General features: G+C 42.2%; 1 protein-coding gene across 2 annotated transcripts in view; it reads right to left on the reverse strand.

Annotated features, from left to right (window-relative positions):
- Positions 1 to 2,888: 2,888 nt before the first annotated feature.
- The window catches only part of whrna (whirlin a), a 225,643-nt gene continuing 204,837 nt past the window's right edge, over positions 2,889 to 23,694 (reverse strand). For both annotated transcript variants that reach the window (XM_072565568.1, XM_072565567.1), the window contains exons 12-13: positions 10,183 to 10,305; positions 2,889 to 8,297 (exon numbers count right to left, since the gene is read on the reverse strand). In XM_072565568.1, coding sequence (XP_072421669.1) covers positions 8,115 to 8,297; positions 10,183 to 10,305 — 306 coding nt within the window. In that variant the 3' untranslated portion in view covers positions 2,889 to 8,114. The remainder of the gene's footprint in view (positions 8,298 to 10,182; positions 10,306 to 23,694) is intronic.

Raw genomic sequence — 23,694 nt, forward strand, 5'->3', positions numbered from 1 at the left:
TCGAGCATCAGGATGAAGAGCTTATGCTCGAAACGTTGACTCTCCTGCTCCTCGGATGCTGCCTGACTGGCTGTGCTTTTCCAGCAGCCCACCTTTTGATTCTGCCCCATACTCACTCCAACACAGCCACTGCACCCCCCTTCCAATGAAGTACTAGCTCCACCGCTCTCAGTGTTGTATTCAGCACCTTTCCTCTCGCACACACACACAGACCACTAACCCCAGTCACCATCTGCCTCTTCCCTCACCCGGGACACCACACTACCTTTCCTCCATCTGCACTTGCAATAACACTGTACCGCCCACTTTCATCTCAATCGGTCCTTTCTGTGTCTCATTCTAAGAGAAGGCAGCCACAGTAAGGCAGAGGCTAGTGATGGGTGCCCATTGTTTATCTGCTCACTCCAATGAGGGAGGGAATCCTTGGGGATTGTGCTCTTGTGGTGATGCCAAGACCTCTATGTCTCAGCAACCAAACAGGATTCATTGTCAAGTGCTGCACTGCCCTTTGATTCCCACCAGTGTAAATGTATCCTTAAAGTACCCGAACCTCTCCCTCTACTTCTCAACTCATGGTCTCTCTTGTCTTCTGCAGACATGAGTAGCATCCACATGGCTTCTGTCCTGAATTTACCAGCCCCCTTATCCCAATACCACCACCTCCTCCTCTTCCACCCCTGAGGCAGAAGATACAAACCCCTCAGATGAAGCTTCAGCAAGGTTGTCTCCTGTATCCTCCACAAGCTCAGATACCCCTCGATGGGTTTGTTCAATAGATTACAGTCAGCATGATATTCAGGTAACCACATGGAGTGGCACATCTCTGCAGAGAGTTAAGGAAAAATACTCCAGGTCACTGACACTCAGAGAACAGCCAGAGACCAGGCGCTTGCTGAGATAGGAGAGGACCTCATAGTGTCAGTCATTAATAACTTGGTGAATATACACTCATTGACACAGGAGGAGCATGCAGGAGCGTCAGAAGGCCATCTTATTCAGATGGTGCATGTTGTACAAGTTGTGTGCACATGCAGTAGGTCACTGTGTGACCCCACAATGACACCTTCACCAAGTCCCCCACCCTTTACATTACCTGAGAAAGGCAGCGTTGGGTACACAATTTGATGTTGTGAAAACCTTACTTTCCGAAGTGTGAGGTAAGCAGATCTGGGAGTCTGTGCAGTCATGAGTGTGTTTGTGAATTCTGGAACGCAGGTGAGAAGTTATAGCATTGATGATATTATTTCTGCTTCACAGCGATCAAGATGACTCTGTGTTGATCAATGGCATGGCTAAAATTGCGTGTGACTAGGATTCTTATTCAATATAGTTCATCATTACATGCCATTGGCATGCAGGATTCTGCCTTTTTCTAAAGAACCTGTTTGGACATTTATTACTCACCTGTCTAGCAGGTGGGACATGAACCAGACATGCAGGCCCAGAGGTAGGGACACTACCACTGCACCAACATTTTCATCATCTTTATTATGAGACTGATGGATCATTAACCTGTACTTGCTCCATGATAGTGATTCCCTTGCAGTTTCCATTGACAAAGACTGTGACAGTGTCGGCTGAGCAGAACCGTCTTTCATAGCAACCTCGTAGAGTCATAGAGATGTACAGCATGGAAACAGACCCTTCTGGTCCATGCCGACCAGATATCCCAACCCAATCTAGTCCCACCTGCCAGCACCCGGCCCATATCCCTCCAAACCCTTCCTATTCATATACCCATCCAAATGCCTCTTAAATGTTGCAATTGCACCAGCCTCCACCACATCCTCTGGCAGCTCATTCCATACACGTACCACCCCCTGCATGAAAAAGTTGCCTCTTAGGTCTCTTTTATATCTTTCCCCTCTCACCCTAAACCTATGCCCTCTAGTACTGGACTCCCCTACCCGAGAGAAAAGACCTTGTCTGTTTATCTAATCCATGCCCCTCACGATTTTATAAATCTCTATAAGGTCACCCCACAGCCTACGATGCTCCAGGGAAAACAGCCCTAGCAAGTTCAGCATCTCCCTATAGCTCAAATCCTCCAACCCTGGCAACATCCTAGTATATCTTTTCTGAACCCTTTCAAGTTTCACAACATCCTTCCGATAGGAAGGAGAGCAGAATTGCAGGCAATATTCCACAAGTGGACTAACCAATGTCCTGTACAGCTGCAACATGACCTCCCAACTCCTGTACTCAATACTGTGACCAATAAAGGAAAGCATACCAAAAGCCTTCTTCACTATCTTATCTACCTCCGACTCTCCTTTCAAGGAGCTACGAACATGCACTCTACTGTTTCTTTGTTCAACAACACTCCCTAGGACCTTTCCGTTACGTGTATAAATCCTGCTCAGATTTGCTTTCCCAAAATGCAGCACCTCGCATTTATCTAAATTAAAGTCCATCTGCCACTCCTTAGCCCATTGGCCCATCTGATCAAGATCCCGTTGTAATCTGAGGTAACCTTCTTCACTATCCACGACACCTCATATTTGTCTGCATATGTATGGATGCTCAAAGTTGCTTTCAACTTGAACCTATAATAACAGTGAGTGCTGACAGCCTTAGTGTCGCAAAATCGGAGCCACTATACCTCAATCTTGCCCATAGAAGGGCAGGATTGTTTCATACATTGGCATTATTTAATTAGACAGAACTAGTTCTCTATAACCCAACCCTACTAGATCTTGGATTGTAACTGAGCCACCTTCATTCAGGAGTTTAAACAGCCAGCAGAAAGAATAAACATCCCATAAACCTAAATTGGATATAAATACAAGTTCCTGAGGTGAAATAGCAGCATATTAATTCATAGAATTCTCTGCTTTAATAACTGCAACAAAATTCATCACAGTAAAAATCTCAAAAAAAGGTTACGCTAGTATTTGGTTTATTGGAAAATGAAAAGCACTAATTCTGTACAAATACATTAATGATGTTAAAAGCCATTTACAAAGCTATATAATAAACTGTACAAACAACAGAAACAGTTTCATGTGAGTTATATAGTGCCATAATAATTAGTTTGACTATAAACAATTGAATTTACAAAAAGGAAAAGTCACGCTATTGACGTACAGTCTAGCAGAGAGGAAGGGAAACTGATAGCAGAGTACTTGCTGCACAATCCTGGCACTGAACAAATCGACAAGGTACACCTCACAAGAAAAGAATCGAGAAATTAACAAATTCAGCCAAACAGAGAGTAAAGGTGAGATCAAGCTGTGTTCCTTCAACTGCTTGCACAGCTGTGACATGTTTAATGGGTCGTGAGATGCATTCTTCAATGAATTGTTATATTACAGATCTCTAACAAAAAACAAATTCTGATCTGTCTTCCTTTACCCATTACTTGGTCCCTCCATGGCCCACTGATACACGTTGTGGAATTAATTCAGAAGAGAGTGTCAGGCTTCTTTTTAACTCGCTGAATTGGGTGGCTGTGGATATGTCACAATTTGCCATGAGGAAGACTATATTCACTGATCATCCAATGATCCCCACTATAAAGGTCAGTCTGTCAGCTACTTCAATGCACCTTCTGTGGTCCATCACCATTGGGGTTCAACTTAGGCAAGGATGGTTGGTGTTGGGATCATTGGAAAGTGATGCCAAAGCAATAATGTAATGCCTTTCAGGAAGAAAGAATCTTTGTTTCCCCAAATTAGAATTAATAGGTAAACTAGGTTTTAAGTAGTTAGATACTGTGAAGTAGTTTATTTGTAACCATTCACAGAACATGATAGAAAGATTGTACAGATGTCACTGTAATATTTAGGCCTGTTTGATGAGATACAATTTCTAATTCATTCCTGCATGAAAGGTTTGCATTTCTGAAACAGATTATTGTATTTCAAAATTGTTCATAACAAACTGCTTTGAAGTAAAGCAACTATTCTTATGATAACAATAAAGGGAATAAAGTTTCTTCCTCCCTTACACATACCTCTGCAGTTCCAGTGTAAATCTGGATGCAGGCTTGGCTTTCCTATAAATTTGAGAAACCACCTTTTGATCTGGTGCCATTAGAAAACTGGGTGCAACTCCCACGCAAAATTCTGTGTGCAGCAATAACACAAAGAGTAAGGATGTTAGAAATTGTGCATGGAAAACACAGTATGTTAACATCTTGGTCACAGGAATCTTTACCGAGGGTTCCCTTCTGGCCTTAAGTTGCTTCTTCATTCAACACATCAACATTCAGCTGGAAGAGCTCGCAGATTGAACCGGGGGGGTTTTGGGATTGTAATAATTAGGTATTTTGAGTGGTGCATCATGATGGGCCAAAGGGTCTTTTCCTATGCTGTAGATCTCAATGACTCTACAATGCCACTCATGTCCCTGCCCTGAAAGATGTCCAGGGGTAACTTTGGGATCAGGTGTGACCATCAGAGGCAATATGTTACTGTGCTAATTTTTGCTCCTCAAAGTGATAGAACCTATTCTCAAATTTCATTTGCCTGCACATTCACAGCGGGATAGTACAAAACCCATCACGGCACCAGAAGATTCCTGATTGTTGCATTCTCTAAAGTTGTTTGGTTGTCATAGTAACACCTAATGCACTTCATTTCTGTTCAAGGGTGTTGCTACTTTTATTTTAATGCTTTTCTAATTTGGATTCTAAGGAACCTGGAGCCTTCGGCTGGCTCCCAGGATTTACAATTTGAAATTCATCTTATAATCTATTATTCTAATGGTAGACTTGGTCCACGATTGCAGTCAAGATAAGAGAATTGAATCAAAGTAGCACTAATACAAGAACAGCCGAGTGAGACCTCAAGAGTATTTGTATGGGAACATTGGAAGAAGCGTACTAGCATATTAATGAACATTCTGAAATTTATGGCTTACTTACATAAAGTGCTTTGAGAAGCAGCTCTGCAATTCTATACCATGCTGTGGAAACACTCCATTTATATTAATCAGACAGCATCCACAGCACAGGACTAATGGAAAACAACCATCCTTAAACTTATTACATATGAACAGCTGTTTTTAGACATTTCAATAAATACTTGCAGGGAAAAAATTTGCAGGGTAATGGTGAAAGGAGAGTGGGATGAATTGGATAGCTACTTCAAAGAGTTGGTACAGGCACAATGAGTTGAATGGTCTCCAGCTTTTTCACAGACTTCTGTGACTCTGTTCATCCTACTTAACAAGAGATTGACTAGATGAGGCTGAACTCTGGAGTTTTGAATAATGAAAGGCAATTTCATTGAAACAGAAGATTTTGGAAGGCAGTGAATGGCTAAATACTGAGAGACTGTTTCCTCCAAGCTGGTGAGCATAGAACTAGGAGTCAGGGTCTTAGGATAAGAAATCCACAGAAGTGAGGAGAAGTGTATTCATGTAGAGGGCAATGGACTTTCAGAACTTTCTACTCCAGATGGTCATGATGCTCAGTCATTGAGTATATTTAAGCCTGAGATGGATAGGAAATCAAGGACAAGAGTAAGGAAATAAAGTTTGATGCCAAAGATTTCCTTTGATCTTACTGAATGGTTGAGTAGACTTAAGGGACCTTATGTCCCAGTATTTCATAGGTTGAACATTTATAGATTGAATGGGTCCCTATGCCTTCAAACATGTACAAAAGGCCATATTATTTAACTTATGATAGTGCTGCTAAAGAAATGTCATTGTTTGCCGTACTGTTTAGTATTTTACTGAAGCATGATAACAGTAAGAAACAAAGTAACTGAAACCCACGAGACAAAAGTCTGGTACTTCTCCCATACAAGTCCCTGTAATAAATTGGGTGATAATCGTTTTTAACACAGAATTTCATTCTGTGCATACCTTTTGAAGCAGAGTCCTTGTAGCAGCTTGCCACAGACTATGGCAATTTGCCTGATGGTCTTTGAAGTTTATCACTTTTATGAACTTCAAGCTGCACTTTATGGAAGTAGCCACCAGGTGTCATCGGATATTCAAATCTACCCAGTTTTTATATTCCAACTTGAGGAATGTGTCAATGCACAAGTTGGGATTTTGAAATCATTGTGATATTGCACAACTGTGCTCACACTATGTCACATGTCACAGTCACCACTGTGTCACAAAGCAGTAATGAGCTGTGTTAACAGCATTATACACTACAAAGGAGAGAGTGGAACACATGAATGAGTTTGCACAGTGTTATGAGCATCATCTTTAGTCTTCATTTTGAGGGGTTGGTGTCTATCCCCTAATACACTTGGTTATGTCTCAGTATATACAAACCTATGTTGCCCAAATTTGAATCCACTCGAACTGCAGGATTTTCCAATAGGCATCGCTGCAGAGTTCATTGGTGAATGAGATCGTAACGAAATGACAGACTGCTCAAACTTGCTAAGGTGGTGAGGACATTTATTTCCCTAGGTGTAGGTGCAAAGAGGATCTGCTTATGTAAACATATGAGGAAACTAGGCAAGTCTGTCCTGTCTGTGTATGATAACACACCTATAAGTGTTCCTATTGGCAGCAGAGGCGTCTGTCTTAGATGCCTCAAAGAATGAAGAAGAGATGAAGAACAGATTCATGATTTAGCTATAAACAATGAACAGGAGAAATTTCCCTTTAATATTATTGCATTGGGGGTCAAAATAACAATGCTGTAAACTACATGTAGAAGCAGAACCTGTGGATATTATGTCGACTGTGACCTATGTTTGTATGTGTTCGTGTGTGTGGGTGTGTGTGTGTATGGGTGTGTTCATGTGTGTGTGTGGGTGTGTTCATGTGAGTGTATGTGACTGCATATGTGTGCGTGAATGTACGTATGTGTACGTGTGTGCGTGCGTGTGAGTTGAATGTGTGTGTGTGAGTGTGTGTATGTGCGAGTGTGTGTGTGGTGTTTTCCTTCAAAAGATTTCATGCTTCTAAGCAAGAAGTTTCTGTTGTATTTGGAACTCGCTTCACATAGACCAGAAAATCTGCGTGTTGCCGCCCAAGGGGATTTATACTGCAACTGCGCGACTCAGAATGGGGTGGGCATCCCTCTTCACATCTTCGGGGCTCTTGGTATCCTCTTTAGTTGACCCATTGCCCTTACACTTGGCATGCCTTCTGAATCTTTGAGTCTCTGCAGTAGTGATGGAGGTATGCAGCATTAGAGAACTAACCCAATTCAGTGTGCCATTGTAACTTGAACGCACAACTGACTTTAACAGAAATGTACCAATCAAGTTGACGTTCCTAAGAGAATTAGAGTTTCCACTTGGGGTTGGTCATTTCCTGGAAGTTTCAGCCTCTGATCTCACACCCCCAGTCACTCCATCCAGTCAACTAGCAGTTTCCTTAATCTGAGCGGAGTTACCAATGAAGAAGTAAAAACCTTCAAAGAGAACAACCAAAAGGAACAAATGCAGGCTGGAATCCCAGTACCTTCATTGGTCTCCAGGAGGTTAACCATCAACTCCTGCAGCATCGGCAAATCTAATGGGAATAAAACACTCTCTGAAGGAAAGCCTAGACATTTTCATTTTGCTGTTTAAGGCAGACTGTGCAAACGGGATGTCTGAGGGTCGACAAGTCACTAAGTAAATCTGGAAATGCCTCCGCCCCCCCATCGCCACAGTCCCACAACCTGCACCTCCCTTCCGCCACCTCTGCAGTCGAGTGAGGGAAGAACAGTGTCTATCTCCATATCTGATATGGTCGCAGTGTTTCCGGGTGGTGCTATGTGCTGTGAAGATGAACCTGTTGGTCTCCTAACATGCTATCACAGGCTTTAACGTTAATCCTGGCTCAGGTTAATTAGGAGAAGCACATTGGATGTGTAACCACTTACAGAAAGAACGGTACAGATTGTACTTGCCGTACACAGGCATCATTCAGAAAAGTGAAATTAAATGGAAAAAGCTGAAACCAAAACCTGAATTCTGCACATGCACAAATTTACATTTTCTTCTCATTGCGGATTCTACTGAGCAGAACTACTGTCAGCCAGGCAGACAACATGTGGTCCTTGAGAAAGAAACGGTGTAAATGCAGCAGCTGGAGACTCATTACTTCTTTGTGTCTGTTGTAAAACCTGGAGTTTTAATGAGGGTACATTATCATAGTTTTTTTTCAAAGATACGTTCGTTAGCAGCAGTGTTCAGCAGCAGTGGTTCTTAAAGTGCTACATTGAATTCTGTTACCAGGAAATCAATGTAATCTCTCTCTTTGGTTTTAAACGCTTCTGCTATTCTTCTTGCAGCTTCTTTGTGTTCTTTTCCGCAAAGTGCAATTCCGTTGACCTCCAAAATCACATGGCCAACTTTCAACTTCCCACAATTATGTGCTGATCCTCCCCTCTGGGAAAAGCAAATGGCAGATGCATTATTCGGGTGAATTCATATGCAGTCTCTGTTTAATGTGCGAGTTACCAATTTGTCTTTAAAACGAACCTATGAAGAAGGTTCGTAAACTCGTAAACTGCTATGTCTTCTTGATAAAGGGTTTCCATTAAATGTGTGGCGTTAATAACAAGACAAAGATCACACATATATCATGTTGCACCTTAGATGCTATATTGTAAAGTTAATCCCTTCGACTGGGAATTTGAGTCCCAGACAGCTTTCCTCCACATTTTCTTGCTTTTGATTATGGAATCATAGAATCCCTAATGTGTAGAAACAGGCCTTTCAGCTCATTGAGTCCACACCACCCTCCGAACAGCAGCCCACCCAGATCCACCCCTCTACTCTATACCTTGTAACCCTGCTTTTCCCATGGCTAATCCACCTAGTCTGTACATCCCCAGACACTCTGGGCAATTTAGCACGGCCAATCCACCTAACCTGCACATTTTTGGACTGTGGGAGGAAACCCACACAGACATGGAGAGAATGTGCAAACTCCACACAGACGTCACCATGAATCGAACCCCAGTCCCTGGCGCTGTGAGGCAGCAGTGCTAACTACTGAGCCACTGTGCCGCCCCATTACATGAGTTTTGGAAATCTTCTCACAGGTTGGTATACACAAAACAACCAGGATCAAAATGCCCCCATTCTCTACCATGATGAGGAGCTGGTTTGTTAATTCCTACCTATCCTTCAATACGATAGTGGACCTTGGGTTGGAACATTTTTTGGCATCTGGTGTTGAACAGCAATACTTCCAGACCAGGTATAGCTCAAGCAGACATTCATTAAAATGTATCATAATCCATCCAAATTGGCCTGATTTTAACCCTTCTGTTGTATTAGGTAATGGTTCTGAAAGGGTTAATTTGGAGACTGCACTAAGCTCCACCCAATTGATAATACCTCAAGGACTTTGGTAGGGAAAAGGTAGAACATTGTAGCACTTTGTTGGATGAGGATCGATATCCACATATCTTCCAATAGTCTTAGTGTCAAAAACTTATGAATGGAAGTTGTATGTGATTGTTATCAGGCAATAAACTCCATCTTGTTAAGGATGAGAGTCTATTCTCATTAAGACTCACAAGTGGTTTTCCTCTGCCTCTCCAAACCATGCAGGCCCTCAGATCCAGTCATGGAAAGAAGATGCTGGCAGCAAACAACTCCAAACACAAATTGGTATGTGGTTGGAATCACAGAACATGCAACAATTCAATACCGGTCCACCTGCACAGAGTTAAAATCAGGCTCAAAGCATGTCTCCAGGGTGTGGGACAAGGAGAACCAACAGCCAGGTCCCAGGGTGAAGGAGCCTGCTGTGTTCAGGCCCTGGGGGGGGTGGGTCACTGGGCATGGGGTGAGATCGCACTTGGGACCTGGGCCAGGAGTAGTACTTGGGCCCATGTCTTTTGTCTCTTGTCCCTGCACTTGTCCACATCGACCTCAACAGAGCACATCCTGACCTGCTACGACGTGAGTACACCAATGTGGCTTCCTTCACTGAGCTCGTCAAACATGTGCCAAGTTATGCGTAAGTAAAGAGTTTACTGTGAGTATGCATCACTCAAGGTCAGGGGACGATGATGGTGATCCAAACAGTGAACGCAGAAGAATGGTTGGCTTCAAGCCAAGTGCAGATGCCAGATTTTATAAAGTAATGCATTAATTAATTAGAGTCATAGGTTGGATCATGCATTCCTAGGATTTTGTTTGATTTAATGAAAACAATGGTTGCTTTACTATTACATCTATGGTTCCTTGCTTACGGCTGTGCATCACATCATGAATGGTAAACTGCCAACCAAGCAGCACTCCCAGACTGATCATTTACCTGTATGGTTACGATTCGGGGTAATGGCTGGCGTGTGTTAGCTCCTCCTTCAATGGCAATGCCCAGAGTGGGTGCACTTTTAGGGACTCTCACCAACACCGAGGTTGGCTCCAATAAACCAGGCTGTGACAGAAATCAAACATTCATCGGTTAGTAAAATGAACACCTGTAAATTAGTTCATTCTTCTCCCTTCTGCTCAGCTGATATCAAAAGTCAGAATTAGTCATGCCTGTCTGAAGGATGTTTGTTGCAAAATGCTTCCCCCTTTTATTATGAAAGTGCTCGCAGATACTGGGCTCCAGCTGTGGTACTCTGTCAGGGAATGTCAACAGGTCTTCGAACAGGGGAAAGGTTCCCACAACCAAGCCTGGCCCATACCTGCAAATGTCCCAGAGAGAGCCACTCAGCTTTACAGCCTTTGGTCCAGGGTTGCTCAACTCTGAAGACCCAAGGCAACACATCTGGAGAGTCAAAGTGACAGGACAATCGGAAATGCCTGTGGAATGGTGAGATTGAAAATGTTGGCATAGGAATCAAATGGGGTACCAGAAGCCCACCCTGTCGAGAACAATCTCAACAGTTGGTCAGAGGCTGTGCTGATCGTTTAATTAAGGATAGCCGGAGAGCTCTTAAAGCTGGAGGATCTCCTACTGTTATCTTTTCAGGTACAAAGTGCCTGCTCACACCGACAGTCCAACGATAAATTCTGACTGCACACACTCAGTTCCCTTCCCTTCCAGAATGTATTTGTTCAATACATACTTCATATAAAGCTCATCTACTTTGCATACAGTGTTCTCCACTTTGCTAATAGACTTTTTATTTTTTAAGGATACTTTTATTGAAAAAGGGATTTTTAAAATTACATGAAACCAAAAGCAATACAAATCAAAACAATACAAAAAGAACAGAAGTACACTCATGTACATATACTTTTAATTAAAAAAAAAATAGCTTGGTGTGACAAAACAATAACTCTTGATCATCGAGAGCATTAACTTGCACATACTCATATGTTCATGATTCTTCCTCTCAGGGTGTTAGGTTCATTAAACATGACTCTCATGGCTATATAAAAGCCCTTATGTGTATGGTGGATGTGTCTGTGTCCAGGTTATCTTAAAAGGGCTGCCACATCTGATAAAAGTTCTCAGTTTTTTGGTTTACCATACTTGGAAGAAAATCCAGAGGACATGGGTCCTGTTGCAAACCGAAATCTTGCTTGTGTTTCCCCAAATATTCTCCCATGCCTCAGCAGAGATCTCGACTCCCAGCTCTCTCTCCCAGACGTTACAAAGCCTTTTGTTCTCACCCGAGGAGCCACCCCCCCCCCCCCAGTAGGTGATAGACAGTGCTGACAGTGAGTGTGTTCTTAGCGCTAAGCATTCTTTTCTCTGTGTCAGATCTATAATGGTTGGTGAGAAGTATAGTTCTTTTTTGGATGAAATCCCTGATTTGGAAAAAAACTGAAGAGGCCTTTGCTAGGTAGTTTGTACTTCTGAGTTAACTGATCAAAGGACATCATTGCTTCCCCCTCAAATAAGTCACCAGGCAAGACACACCCCTAGCTGCCCAGCATTTAAACCTGGAAACCATTGTCCCCAGTTGGAAGCCTGGTATGCCAACTATAGGGGTAAGAAATGATGTTTTGGTTATGTTGTCCTCGCTCTGCCACACTGCCCTCCATGCTTTAATGATTTTAATAATTATTGGATTATGGCAATATTCTTTAACTGTCCTCATTTTGTCTAAGAACTGCAGACGAAGCTTTTTTTTAACATTTTGTAGGGTGTTTGTTAGCTTGTTAACACTATTTAAGTTTACTGCAGAGATTTCACTGCGACTGCACATGCTCCTAAGTGTCAGCAGACTTGGCCTTCCGGTTAAGCTGGAGAAAGAGTGCTGCCATTTTGAGGAACCCTCTCTCCAATCTTGTAATGCTTTAAGTGAAAAGTACAAACAACAGTTGGACCATCACTCCAGAAGACTGCCATGCTTGGCTGGACACTGGCCTCCTGGTCTGGTACAGGTAGCTCAGCTGTTCCCTGAAGCCTCCAATGGTAGTGATGATTGGGTTGGCAGTGATGTGGTGTATAACCCAACTTGGTTTGTCATAGTAAGGTTAGTAAAGCTTTTCATTAAAACTTAATTGGCTTCCCGCACAATCGGGTAGCTCCCCTCATCACCACCACCACCCTACTCTCAGGGACAGAGGGACAGGGAGAGGGATGGTGACTTGATGGGAAGTTGAATTGATCCCTATCAAACTCTCCCAAAATTCAGTTCTTGGAATCAACATTAACACTGGGGGGAGAAAATTGATGGAGAAGATTCACATGAACATTGAACGCAATAAAACCTTGGCTCACTGCTTGCTGAAACCTGTCAGTTTCTATCAGTGGCTGCTTGCATTGGCTTCTACCGTCAAAGGTAGGGCAAGGAGACAAATCCCAACTCCACCTGAGCTGATTGGGCAGTGCACCTGTACAATTGGCATGAATCTAACCAACTGTGCTAATCTGCTCCTTCCAGAGAGAACTACAGCCCTGGTACCTTTTCATTTTCATATTTAAGAATGAAAATATTTCTACTTGGTGGAACTGGACTGTTGTTTGTTCCTACATCGCTGGCTGGGCCAGCACATTTACTTATCCCTAATCACCTGTGAGAATAGGTGGTGAACTGTCTTCTTGAATTACTGCAGTCTATGTGGTGTCAGTACCCCCTCAGTGTCATTGGGAAGGGAGTTCCAGGATTTTCCTCGTGATAGTGAAAGAACGGTGATATAGTTCTGGGTCAGGATTTTTCTGGCTTAGAGGGGAACTTGCAGATGGTGGTGTTCCCATGAGCCTACAGCCTTCATATTTCTACGTGGCCAAGTTGTAGGGTTAAAAGGTTCTATGCAAGAGCTTTGGTGAGCTGCTGCAGTGTACTTTATACATGGTACAGACTGCTGCCACTGTGCGTCAATGATGGAGAGAGGGATGGGGTGCTGATCAGGCTGGTTGCTTTACCTTGAAAGGTATTGAGCTTCTTGAATATTGTCTAGGCATTGCTGTGTATGGAGGGCTTCAGTATCTGAGGAATTGCAAATGGTGCTGAACATTGTCCCATTATTAGAAAACATCCTGTTTTCTGGCCCAATGGTGGGCAAAAAGGCATTAATGAAACAGATGAGTATGGTTGGCCATGAGATACTATCCTGAGGAACTCACTGTCTCTTGTGGCACAGTGGTAGTGTCCCTATCTCTGAGTCAGGAAGCCTGTGTTCAGGTCCCACCTGCCCTGGATGTCTGCTATAACATGTCTGAACAGATGGATGAAAAAAATCTACCCTGAGGAACTTAACGGCTCTTCTGACACAGTGGTAGTGTCCCTTACCTTGGGAAGGGGGCCTGGATTCAAATCCCATTTGCTACTCTGGTGTGTTAAAATATTTCTGAACAGGTTCATTGAAAATATCTAAACTGAGGAGCTCCTGCAGCAACGTCCTGCCTCTGAGAACATTGGACTCCAACTTTTTGCACTACATACGATTCCGACCAGTGGAGAGGTTTCCCCCAATTCCTATTGGCTTCACTTTTGCTCGAGCTGCTAGTCAAATCGTGCCTTGAAGAGCAGTCACTCTCACATCTCATTGGAGTTTAGTTCTTTTGCCAAAACTTGGACCAAGGATGCAATGAGTTCACTTGCTGAGCGGCCCCAATGGAACCTATGCCCATTGAGGAGAGACTGCAGAAATCCCAGCTATTGGAACAGTATCAGATCCTGCCACTTAAACCAAATGCCCCAGAATGGCTGCTAATCTCTTAGTCTCCCAATCAACTCTTTGCTGAAAATTGCAGATGCTAGATTTTGTTTCTGTATTTGTTGAACGTTACTGCTACCGACAACATAGGCGCCAATTCATCATCTGAAAATCCACCCTGACTATTCAATGATCATTTTACTGATCAAAGATATTTCAGAGTAGGGGACTTTTCCCTGCACCCAGTAGAAAAGGGACTGAATAATAAGAGAGTATGCTTCGCCTGTGTGGATGTTGTGGCTATTTCAGAGACTTGGGTAGAGTAGGGACAGGAAAGGTTATTGGAGGTTCCTGGATTTAGATGTTTCAGTAAGAACAGAGGAAATGGTTAAAAAAATGGGGTGGGGGGGTGGGGGGCAGTGTGGCACTCTTAGTCAAGGACAGTATTATGGTTGCAGAAAGGACATTTGAGGACTTGCCTACTGAGATAGTATGGGCTGAGATTAGAAACAGGAAAGGAGGTTACCATGTTGGGAGTTTTCTATAGGCCTTCAAATAGTTCCTGAGATTTAGAGGATAGGATAGCAAAGATGATCCTCAATAGGAGCGAGAGTGACAGGGTGGTTGTTATGGGGACCTGGCTGGGAACATTATAGTTTAAGTATGTTAGATGGGTCAGTTTTTGTCCAATGTGTGCAGGAGGGTTTCCTGACACAGTATGTAGACAGGCCAACAAGGGGCAAGGCCACATTAGATTTGATACTGGGTATTGAAACTGGCCAGGTGTTAGTTTTGGAGGTAGGTGAGCTCTTTGGTGATAATGACCATTATTTGGTTATGTTTACTTTAGCGATGGGAAGGGATAGGTATATACCACAGGGCAAGAGTTATGGCTGGGGGAAAGGCAATTATGATGCAATTAGGCAAGATTTAGGATGCATAGGATGGGGAAGGAAACTGCAGGGGATGGGAACAATTGAAATGTGAAGCTTATTCAAGGATCAGCTACTGTGGCTCCTTGATATGTACCAGTCAGGCAGGGAAGAAGTTGTCGAGTGTGGGAGCTGTGGGTTACTAAGGAAGTTGAATCTCCTGTCAAGAAGAAGGAGAAGGCTTATGTTAGGATGAGGTATGATGGTTCAGTTAGGGCACTTGAGAGTTACAAGCTAGCCAGGAAAGACCTAAAGAGAGAGCTAAGAAGAGTCAGGAGGGGACATGAGAAGTTGTTGGCAGGTAGGATCAAGGAAAACCCTAAGGCTTCCTATAGGTATGTCAGGAATAAAAGAATGACTAGAGAAAGGTGAGGACCAAACAAGTATAGTCGTGGGAAGTTGTGCGTGGAATAAGAGGAGAAAGGGGAAGTGCTAAATGAGTAATTTTCATTGGTATTCACACTAGAAAAAGACTATGTAATCAAGGATAATACTGAGATACAGACTACTAGACTCGATGGGATTGAGGTGCATATAAGGACTCCTCAATTCTTATCAATTCTGGAAAGTGTAAAAATAGATAAGTCCCCTGGGCCAGATGGGATTTATCCTAGGATTCTCTGGGAAGCCAGGGAGGAGATTGCCAAGCCTTTGACTTTGATCTTTATGTTGTCATCATCAACAGGAATAGTGTTAAGGAGACTGGAGGATAGAAATTTTGTTCCCTTGTTCAAGAAGGGGAGTAGAGGCAACCCTCTACCAGTGAGCCTTGCTTCTGTTGTGGGTAAAGTGTTGGAAAGGGTTATAAGAGATAGGATTTGTCATCATCTAGAAAGGAAGAAGTCGATTATGGATAGTCAACACAGTTTTGTGAAGGGTAGGTCGTGCCTCACAAACCTTATTGAGGTCTTTGACAAGGTGACCAAACAGGTGGTTGGGAGTACAGCAGTTGATGTGGTGTATATGTATTTAGTAAGGCATTTGATAAGGTTCCCCATGGTAGGCTATTGCACAAAATAGGGAGGCATGGGATTGAGGGTGATTTAGTGGCTTGGATCAGAAATTGACTAGCTGAAAGAAGACAGAGGGTGGTGGTTAATAGGAAATATTCATCCTGGAGTTCAGTTACTAGCGGGGTACCACAAGGATCTGTTTGGGTCCACTGTTGTTTGTCATTTTATAAATGACCTGAATGAGGGCATAAAAGGATGGGTTAGTAAATTTGTGGATGACACTAAGGTCAGTAGAGTTGTGGGTAGTGATGAAGGATGTTGTAGGTTACAGAGAGACGTAGATAAGCTGCAGAACTGGGCTGAGAAGTGGCAAATGGAGTTTAATGTGGAAAAATGTGAGATGATTCACTTTGGAAGGAGTAACATAAAAGCAGAGTACTGGGTTAATGGTAAGATTCTTGGTAGTGTAGAGGAGCAGAGAGATCTCTGTGTCCAGGTACATAGATCCTTGAAAGTTGCCACCCAAGTTGATAGGGTTGTTAAGAAGGCATGTGGTGTGTTAGTTTTTACTTGTAGAGAGATTGAGTTTTGGAGCCATGAGGTCATACTGCAGCTGTACAAAGCTGTGGTGTGGCCACATTTGGAGCATTGTGGACAGTTATGGTCACTGCATTATTGGAAGGATGTGGAGGCTTTGGAAAGGGTTCAGAGGAGATTTACTAGGATATTGCTCATTACGAAGCGAAGGGCTTACGAGGAATGGCTGAGGGACTTTAAGCTGTTTTCATTAGATAGAAGAAAGTTGAGAGGTGACTTAATAGAGACATATAAGATAATCAGAGGGTTAGATAGAGTGGATATTGAGACCCTTTTTCCTTTTGGCGATGGCTAGTACAAGGGGACATAGCTTTAAACTAAGGGGTGATAGATATAGGACAGATGTCAGAGGTAGTTTCTTTATTCAGAGACTAATAGGGGCGTGGAATACACTGCCTGCAACAGTAGTAGACTCTCCAACTGTAAGGGCATTTAAATGATCATTGGATAGGCATGTGGACGAGAATGGAATAGTATAGGTTAGATAGGCTTCAGATTAGTTCCACAGTTTGGTGCAACATCGAAGGCAGAAGGGCCTGTACTGTGCTGTAATGTTCTATGTTCTATATTGCATTGGCTGTGTTAGTGTAGCCAGGAGGTTGTTAAGGCTGCATTCTGAGGACACCTTTCACCAGGCTAATTGTAGGCTGCTGGATCCTTCTGAAAGTTATTTTAAATACATTCAATTAATGACAAGGAAGTATCATCTCAACTACATTCCTCATCAATATGCAATGTTGATCTTCTAAATTCTGACGGTGCACAAGATTTGAACACAAACAAGTAAAAAAAACCTAATTAATTGTACCACTAATCAGTTTTAAAGGAAACATTCTAATTGGATGAGGATTACACGCCGTCAAATCTCATAGGAGACATTTGGTTAAATCCTTGCCACACTGTTACATAAAACTCTCAACCTGTTGCCAAGCTACAGTGCTCAAAAGCTTCAGTTAGGCAGGAAATACATAAACTTTGATTATTTGTACAAACACTTATTTAAAGTGGTCAGACAAGTCTACTAAACCAGGACCACTCTGATTTTCTGACTATGTGTGGGTGTTATCTTTTCAGGGTAGCTTATATTTCCCTGGTTTTAATTTATACATCAAATATCACCCCGGGTGGTTTCAGAAAATCTGTTCAGGAAATGACAGCCTCACAAACAGGCTCATATTCTTCTCATTTGTTACATGTCATGTGCTTTCAGACACTTTGGAAAGATTTGATATGATATTTTATTTATGTCAATTTTTCTTTACTTTAAATCTCCAGAGGAAAGCTGGTGGTGTCACTGGATTCCACTAGCATTAAGGCTTAAAAATAAGAGTTTTGAACATTCCTTAAATATCCTTAGAGAGCTCATGGAGATGAAATAAGAAAGGTCATTGGCAATTAGCTAGGGTATGAGAGATCTCTCTAATAGAACTGAATCTTAGTTTGCAAACTTTACTGGTTAAAACCAAACCCAGGAACATCGTTAATGAGGGCTGTAGAATGCACTGCTTCAGAGACATCTTGGTATGATCAAAAAGATATGTAAAATTTTACTTGGAAAATTAATTTTCAATGGAAATCTGAAGTGGTGAATTGTTCTGGGAATGGCGTGTGGTAAAATGGGGCCAGGACCAGACATAATGGATGCCACGAGACAGGATGGTGTAAATCCCTGAAAAAGATTTGACGTAACTTGGACTTAGCCAAAAGATTCAACTCATTATAACTAATCAAAAGAATGGACATAAAGCGAGGTATTGGTAGCTGGTGAATTTCTGAGCAATGTGCCTTATGAGACTTGTTTGTTGTTGGGAGCAGCCAAATTGAGAATAATCCCGAAAAAAGACAGGCAACTGTAACTAAACAAATTGAAGAGATTGAATAAGGGGAGGTGCTGGCCTGTGGTATTATCACTAGACTATTAATCCAGAGACCCGGGCAATGTCCTGGGGACCCAGGTTTAATTCCCAACAGGGCAGGTATAATTTGAATTCATTAAAATCTGAGATTAGAAGTCTAATGAAACTGTTGCTGTTTGTCGGGGAAAATCCATCTGATTCATTAATGCCCTTCAGGGAAGGAAATCTATCATCCTTACCTGATCTGGTCTGCATATGACTCCAGATCCCCAGCAACATGGTTTGACACTCAAGTTAGGGATGGCCAGTGATGTCCACATCCGGTACATGAATTTTTAAAAAATTGCCATCTCCTCAAAATATAACCTAAGTTAGGCCTATCTGTCTTTTGAACTCAATGCCTCCCCAGGTGTTATTCTGATGGAATGTTACTGGATGATCTCGAAGATTGACCTTTCTCTTGATGGTTTCTGTCACACTTCTTTCATTTCCACAGTTTAAGCCCAATGCAAACCTGTAGGATGAGTTAATCCAATTGCCATCTTCCTGCAACCAATCTGGTGAACTCTGGCAAGCTCACATTGGGTTGCCAAGACCCATGCTGAGTAAGACTCATACACCTAGAATGAGCTACACATTGACCCATTCCCAATTGAAAAACCTAACAAAGTTTGCTTCTTCTCTGTTTCAGGCTTTTGACCTGCCTTCTGAAAGAGCTGCCTGACAATTGATACCTTGTGCAGCATTCCTCCTGACTTAATAACGTACAGCTTCAGTGAAACCACAAGAGAGCTCCAGTCATGAGTCAGGATGTCACGAGACTAAAGCTTTATGATATATCTGGAAGCGGAGTCCTGCAAAAAACATTGTCTGTTAGCAGCCAACAGGTTTAAACATAAAACAGTATGGGGGGGAGCAAATAAGCATTGGTAAATGTAGAGCTATTTCTCGTAATAATATGACAAATTGTCGATGGAATAATTTTACTGATTTTACATTTTGTTTAGCTAATGTCAGGGATTGTTTTCATTTGTTGGAGATAGTGGGTGGGGACAGGTAATCTATACAGACCAGTCCCACACGAAACATACAAAGAGTGTACACAGGGGGCTGCATGGTGGCTCAGTGGTTAGCACAGCTGCCTCACAGCACCAGGGACCATGGGTTCGATTCCAGCCCCAGGTGATTGTCTGTGTGGAGTTTGAGTGTCCTCTCTGTGTCTGTGGGGTTTGCTCCAGTTTCCTCCCACAGTCTAAAGATATGCAGTTTAGATGTACTGGCCATGCTAAGTTCATCTGTAGTGTCTAGGGATGTGCAGGCTAGCTGGATTAGCCATGGGAAATGAAAGATTACAGGGAATGGGGTAGTTGCTGGGTGGCCTGCTCTTTGGAGGGTCAGTGTGGACTCAAATGGCCTGATTCCACACTGTAGTGACTCTGTGATGTTGTTCACTTGGCATTTCCCCATTTTAAATACTGTCTGACTGCAATCCAAGAGAATATCCAATGTTTTAACTGATGTTAGTTCTTCAGGCCTTGGGTATGAATTCACTATGGTGTTGTAAACATTCAGCCGTAACATTCCTGTTTATGGTGATCTCATTTTTTTATCATGCAGCTGAACCTCAAGCTTCTTTAAATAAGAAATGTACTGAGGAATGGGAATTAGACATGTTGGTTTTCTCAGCTCAGGATTATGTAATTAAACCAGGGACTGAATTTTAATGGAAGTGATTACATTCATTATGCTTGGCCCAAGTCAGAATTTCTGTGTATTTCAATGATATGACATTTAAACAGTAGAACAATGCACTCAACAGAAAATGTGTTGGTTTTCCCACTGTTGAACTTGTATTTACAAACACCTCAACCTTTGTCTTTCCAATTACAATGAAGCCTGATATTTTTCTGATTTGTTCCTGACAAACCTTCCTCAAGAATGACAATAGCAACTAAAATGGAACAGAGTTGTACACAAGGGGCCAAATTTTCATTTAGATGGCTCTACCTCAGCCATTTTCGCTCAGGATGAGAACTACCAATGGAAACCTTCAAGTGAGGGAGGAATGGATTGTCATCAACACATCCTGAGCAGTACGTACATCTGGATTAAAGTGTTGCCGATTTCTCTGAACAAGGCAATTCACGGGCTGATATCACAAGTCTGTAAATCCTCACTAAGTCCATGAAATAAATTCAGTCATCTGCAGTGTGTTCTTTCTAAAGAGTTGCATTTTAGCTGAACTGCCATATGAAACAGGCAATAAATATTAACCTTTCCAACAAAGTCCATGTGTAAGAATGTGAGCATGTTTGTAAAAACAACTGAAAAATTAAAGTGAACCTTCCGTGAGAGATAAATTACAATATAATCGTTATTACCATTGTGCCAATCTTTCTGTTTTGCGATGTTATTTAAGAGTTTACTTTGTAAAACAAGAATAAATCTCTTTGAAAAAACTAATGCGACAGCAGGTGGTGCAGTTATTGCTGCAATTAAACCTCCCTGTACCACTGAAAATAGTGGAATTGTAGCGGAGCCATCTGAACAGATGGGTTGGGACATTTTCAAGCAACAAAGCCTGAGCCCTCAGCGATGAGCCAGGTAAGATTTGTTGCCGGTGGCTCCACGCCCCAGCGATGCAGCTGTGAGCACAACAGGCCTCCCCTCAGGCTCAAACTGCTCCACAGATGGATTTTTCCACCACTCCAAGGCATGTATGAGCTTCAATCCTCACAATGCATGACTTTGCTGTCTGTATCTCGGGTGTCCTCATGCTGAGGCGGATTTGTGCTTTTCTTTTCTGTCTGAGCTGCAGCCACCTATCTCAATGGGCTGCCAGTTTTGCAAAGCTGTGGGCTCTTTGAGTGGGCCCCAAGAACCCAACTCCCTCCTTAATTGAACTGGGCTCCTGGACCTTTTAATTGGCCACTTTTGGGAGGATCACACAGATCATCACAGACCAGTAGAAACAATGACAGCTTATTTGAAAAGAGAAGATTTCACCCTTTGTGTGTCTGTTTGACAACAGGATTGCATTTACATGCAAAAAGGGGATGCAATTTTTTATTTCAACTTGGACTTCTTGAATTTTTTGACCTTGCTATCCCTGAGACCCCATCCTCCCCAATCCTCACACACTGACAATGTGCAGGAAAGGATAGGGACTTGAAGCTTCCTGAACGCCTTTGAAATGAAACAGCATACTGTAGAAAATATGAAATTTCTTTCAAATGTCTGTGGCATCTGTAATTGTTTGAAAAAATATTTGAAAATGACTGTAAAGTTTGCATCAATGACAAAGGAATCAATTGTAATTTTCATGGATAATAAGCATTATATTCCATGTGACATGGTGACCTTTGACATGGAAGCAGTTCCAACTGGGAGGATATTATCAAACAAAAATCAATCATAAAGTACAGCTACTAGCAGGTAAGGTAGAGAGAGAAGGCACAAAGACAGACACAAAAAGGAAGCAGAGACAGACAGCGAGAAACAAGAGACTACCTGTGAGGAGAAGAAGCAGATCTCTGTCAGGACAAGCTAGTTCTTTTGCTTGGCATAAAAGCTCTGTTAGTACTTTGGAGATGCTGGATGTTTCCCAGATCTTGCTGAATTATGTAACTGTATAGCGAGGTAGATCAAATGTCTGCAGGTTATGATTAATGTTGTGTTAGTAATATAGAAGGGCTCATGCCCGAAACGTCGATTCTCCTGCTCCTTGGATGCTGCCTGACCTGCTGCGCTTTTCCAGCAACACATTTTCAGCTCTGATCTCCAGCATCTGAAGTCCTCACTTTCTCTTCGTAATATCTTTGTTGCATTGACTATTTAAAGTGACATTTACCTTTTACTATAAGTATCATTTGTTTGCTACTTCATGTTGAATTAATTTTACTGGATTTCTGATTTATGTTGAAATGAAAGTTAATCTTGTTAGTAAGTTCTTCATTTGGGAGTTATTTGGTAAACTTGGTTATTTTATAGTTTTTCAACAGGCATCATAATATCGACCTGTTGCTGCATTTTTAAAATTTAAAGTGAACAGTTCAAGCAGCAAGAATCTACAAAAGGCAGCAGTCTAATTATCAAATAGATGTCACAGCCTTAGTCCATCTTAGGTGACATTTTAACTTAAGATAGATTAAGGTGGGAGCTGCCATTTATTGGAGGCAAGTCACTCTTCCAAATCTAGTTGTGGGTGAACTGGCTTTCTTTTGGGTCTTGGGACCAAAACCAAATAGTTAATTTTATACCTATTAGGTGTTGAATAACATTCAGGCATTGGGCATTAATTCAGTCTTCTTCTCTGTTCAGACAAATTGGACTAAGCTGAAACTGTCATTGTGGAGGTGCATAAAACATGTGTCACTGTACAAAGCAATATTAATTTTATAAAATAACGGTCCAGAACCAGCCTTCACCACCCTGCTATCTGAGCTCCAACACAAGAGTCCTATCTGAAGCCTCATTTAATTCTTCAGAAAGGTGGGCATCACTAAAACTTATGGCTCATCACTAATTGCCTTTGAGAAGGTAGATTCTTGCTGATTGAATTGTTTACTTTAAATTTTAAAGATGCAGCAACAGGTTGATATTATGATCCCTGTTGGGAAACTATAAAATAACCAAGTTTACCAAATAACTCCCAGATTAAGTTCTTGAACTGCTGCAGTCGGTGTGGCGTAGCCATACCCACAGTGCTGCTCTGAGAGGGAATGCCAGAGTAGGTCCAAGTCAGGATGGTATCTGTCTTGGTGAGGTGGGAACTTGCAAATAACAGTGCTCTCACACATCTTCTAGGTTTGTCCCATCAGGATGGTAGAGGTTGTGGATTTGGAAGCTGCTGTTAAAGAAGCTTTGTCAACTTGCTGCAGCATACCTGGTAGATGATACGCTCTGTGGCCATTGTGCACTATTGGTGGAAGGAGAAAACGTGGTTTCAGTTAAGTGGCTGCTTTGATCTGGATGGTGTTGGAGCTTCTTGAATGTTGTTGGAGCTGCACCCATATAAGGCAAGTGGAGAATATTTTATTGCAGTCCTGACTTTGCCCATGTAGATGGTGGCCAGGCTCTGGAGACAATACATTCAATAGGATCTATCCTTCCTTTTAAAATTCAAGCAGGTGATTGTTCTTCCACTACCCCACTCACACTGCCTGCTGATTTATTCAGTTGGAATTGACAGAGCAGTGCAAGTGCACACCATGGGTCCTGTGCTGTCAATGTTTGGATTCTGCTCTTAAAGGAAAGCTGTGGTAGAAGAAAGGAAATGGAGTACAGATGCAAAACAGGGGAAAACAAAAGAAAGGAAACATTTGATTTATATCCTGCCTGTCAGGACCTTGGGATGTCTCAAAGAACTTTACAGCCAATGATAAACAATGATCACAGCAAGTTAAGGAAACAGATATCCTTTGAC

This window comes from Chiloscyllium punctatum, chromosome 49, assembly GCF_047496795.1.
Source record: "Chiloscyllium punctatum isolate Juve2018m chromosome 49, sChiPun1.3, whole genome shotgun sequence".
NCBI classification, from domain to species: domain Eukaryota; kingdom Metazoa; phylum Chordata; class Chondrichthyes; order Orectolobiformes; family Hemiscylliidae; genus Chiloscyllium; species Chiloscyllium punctatum.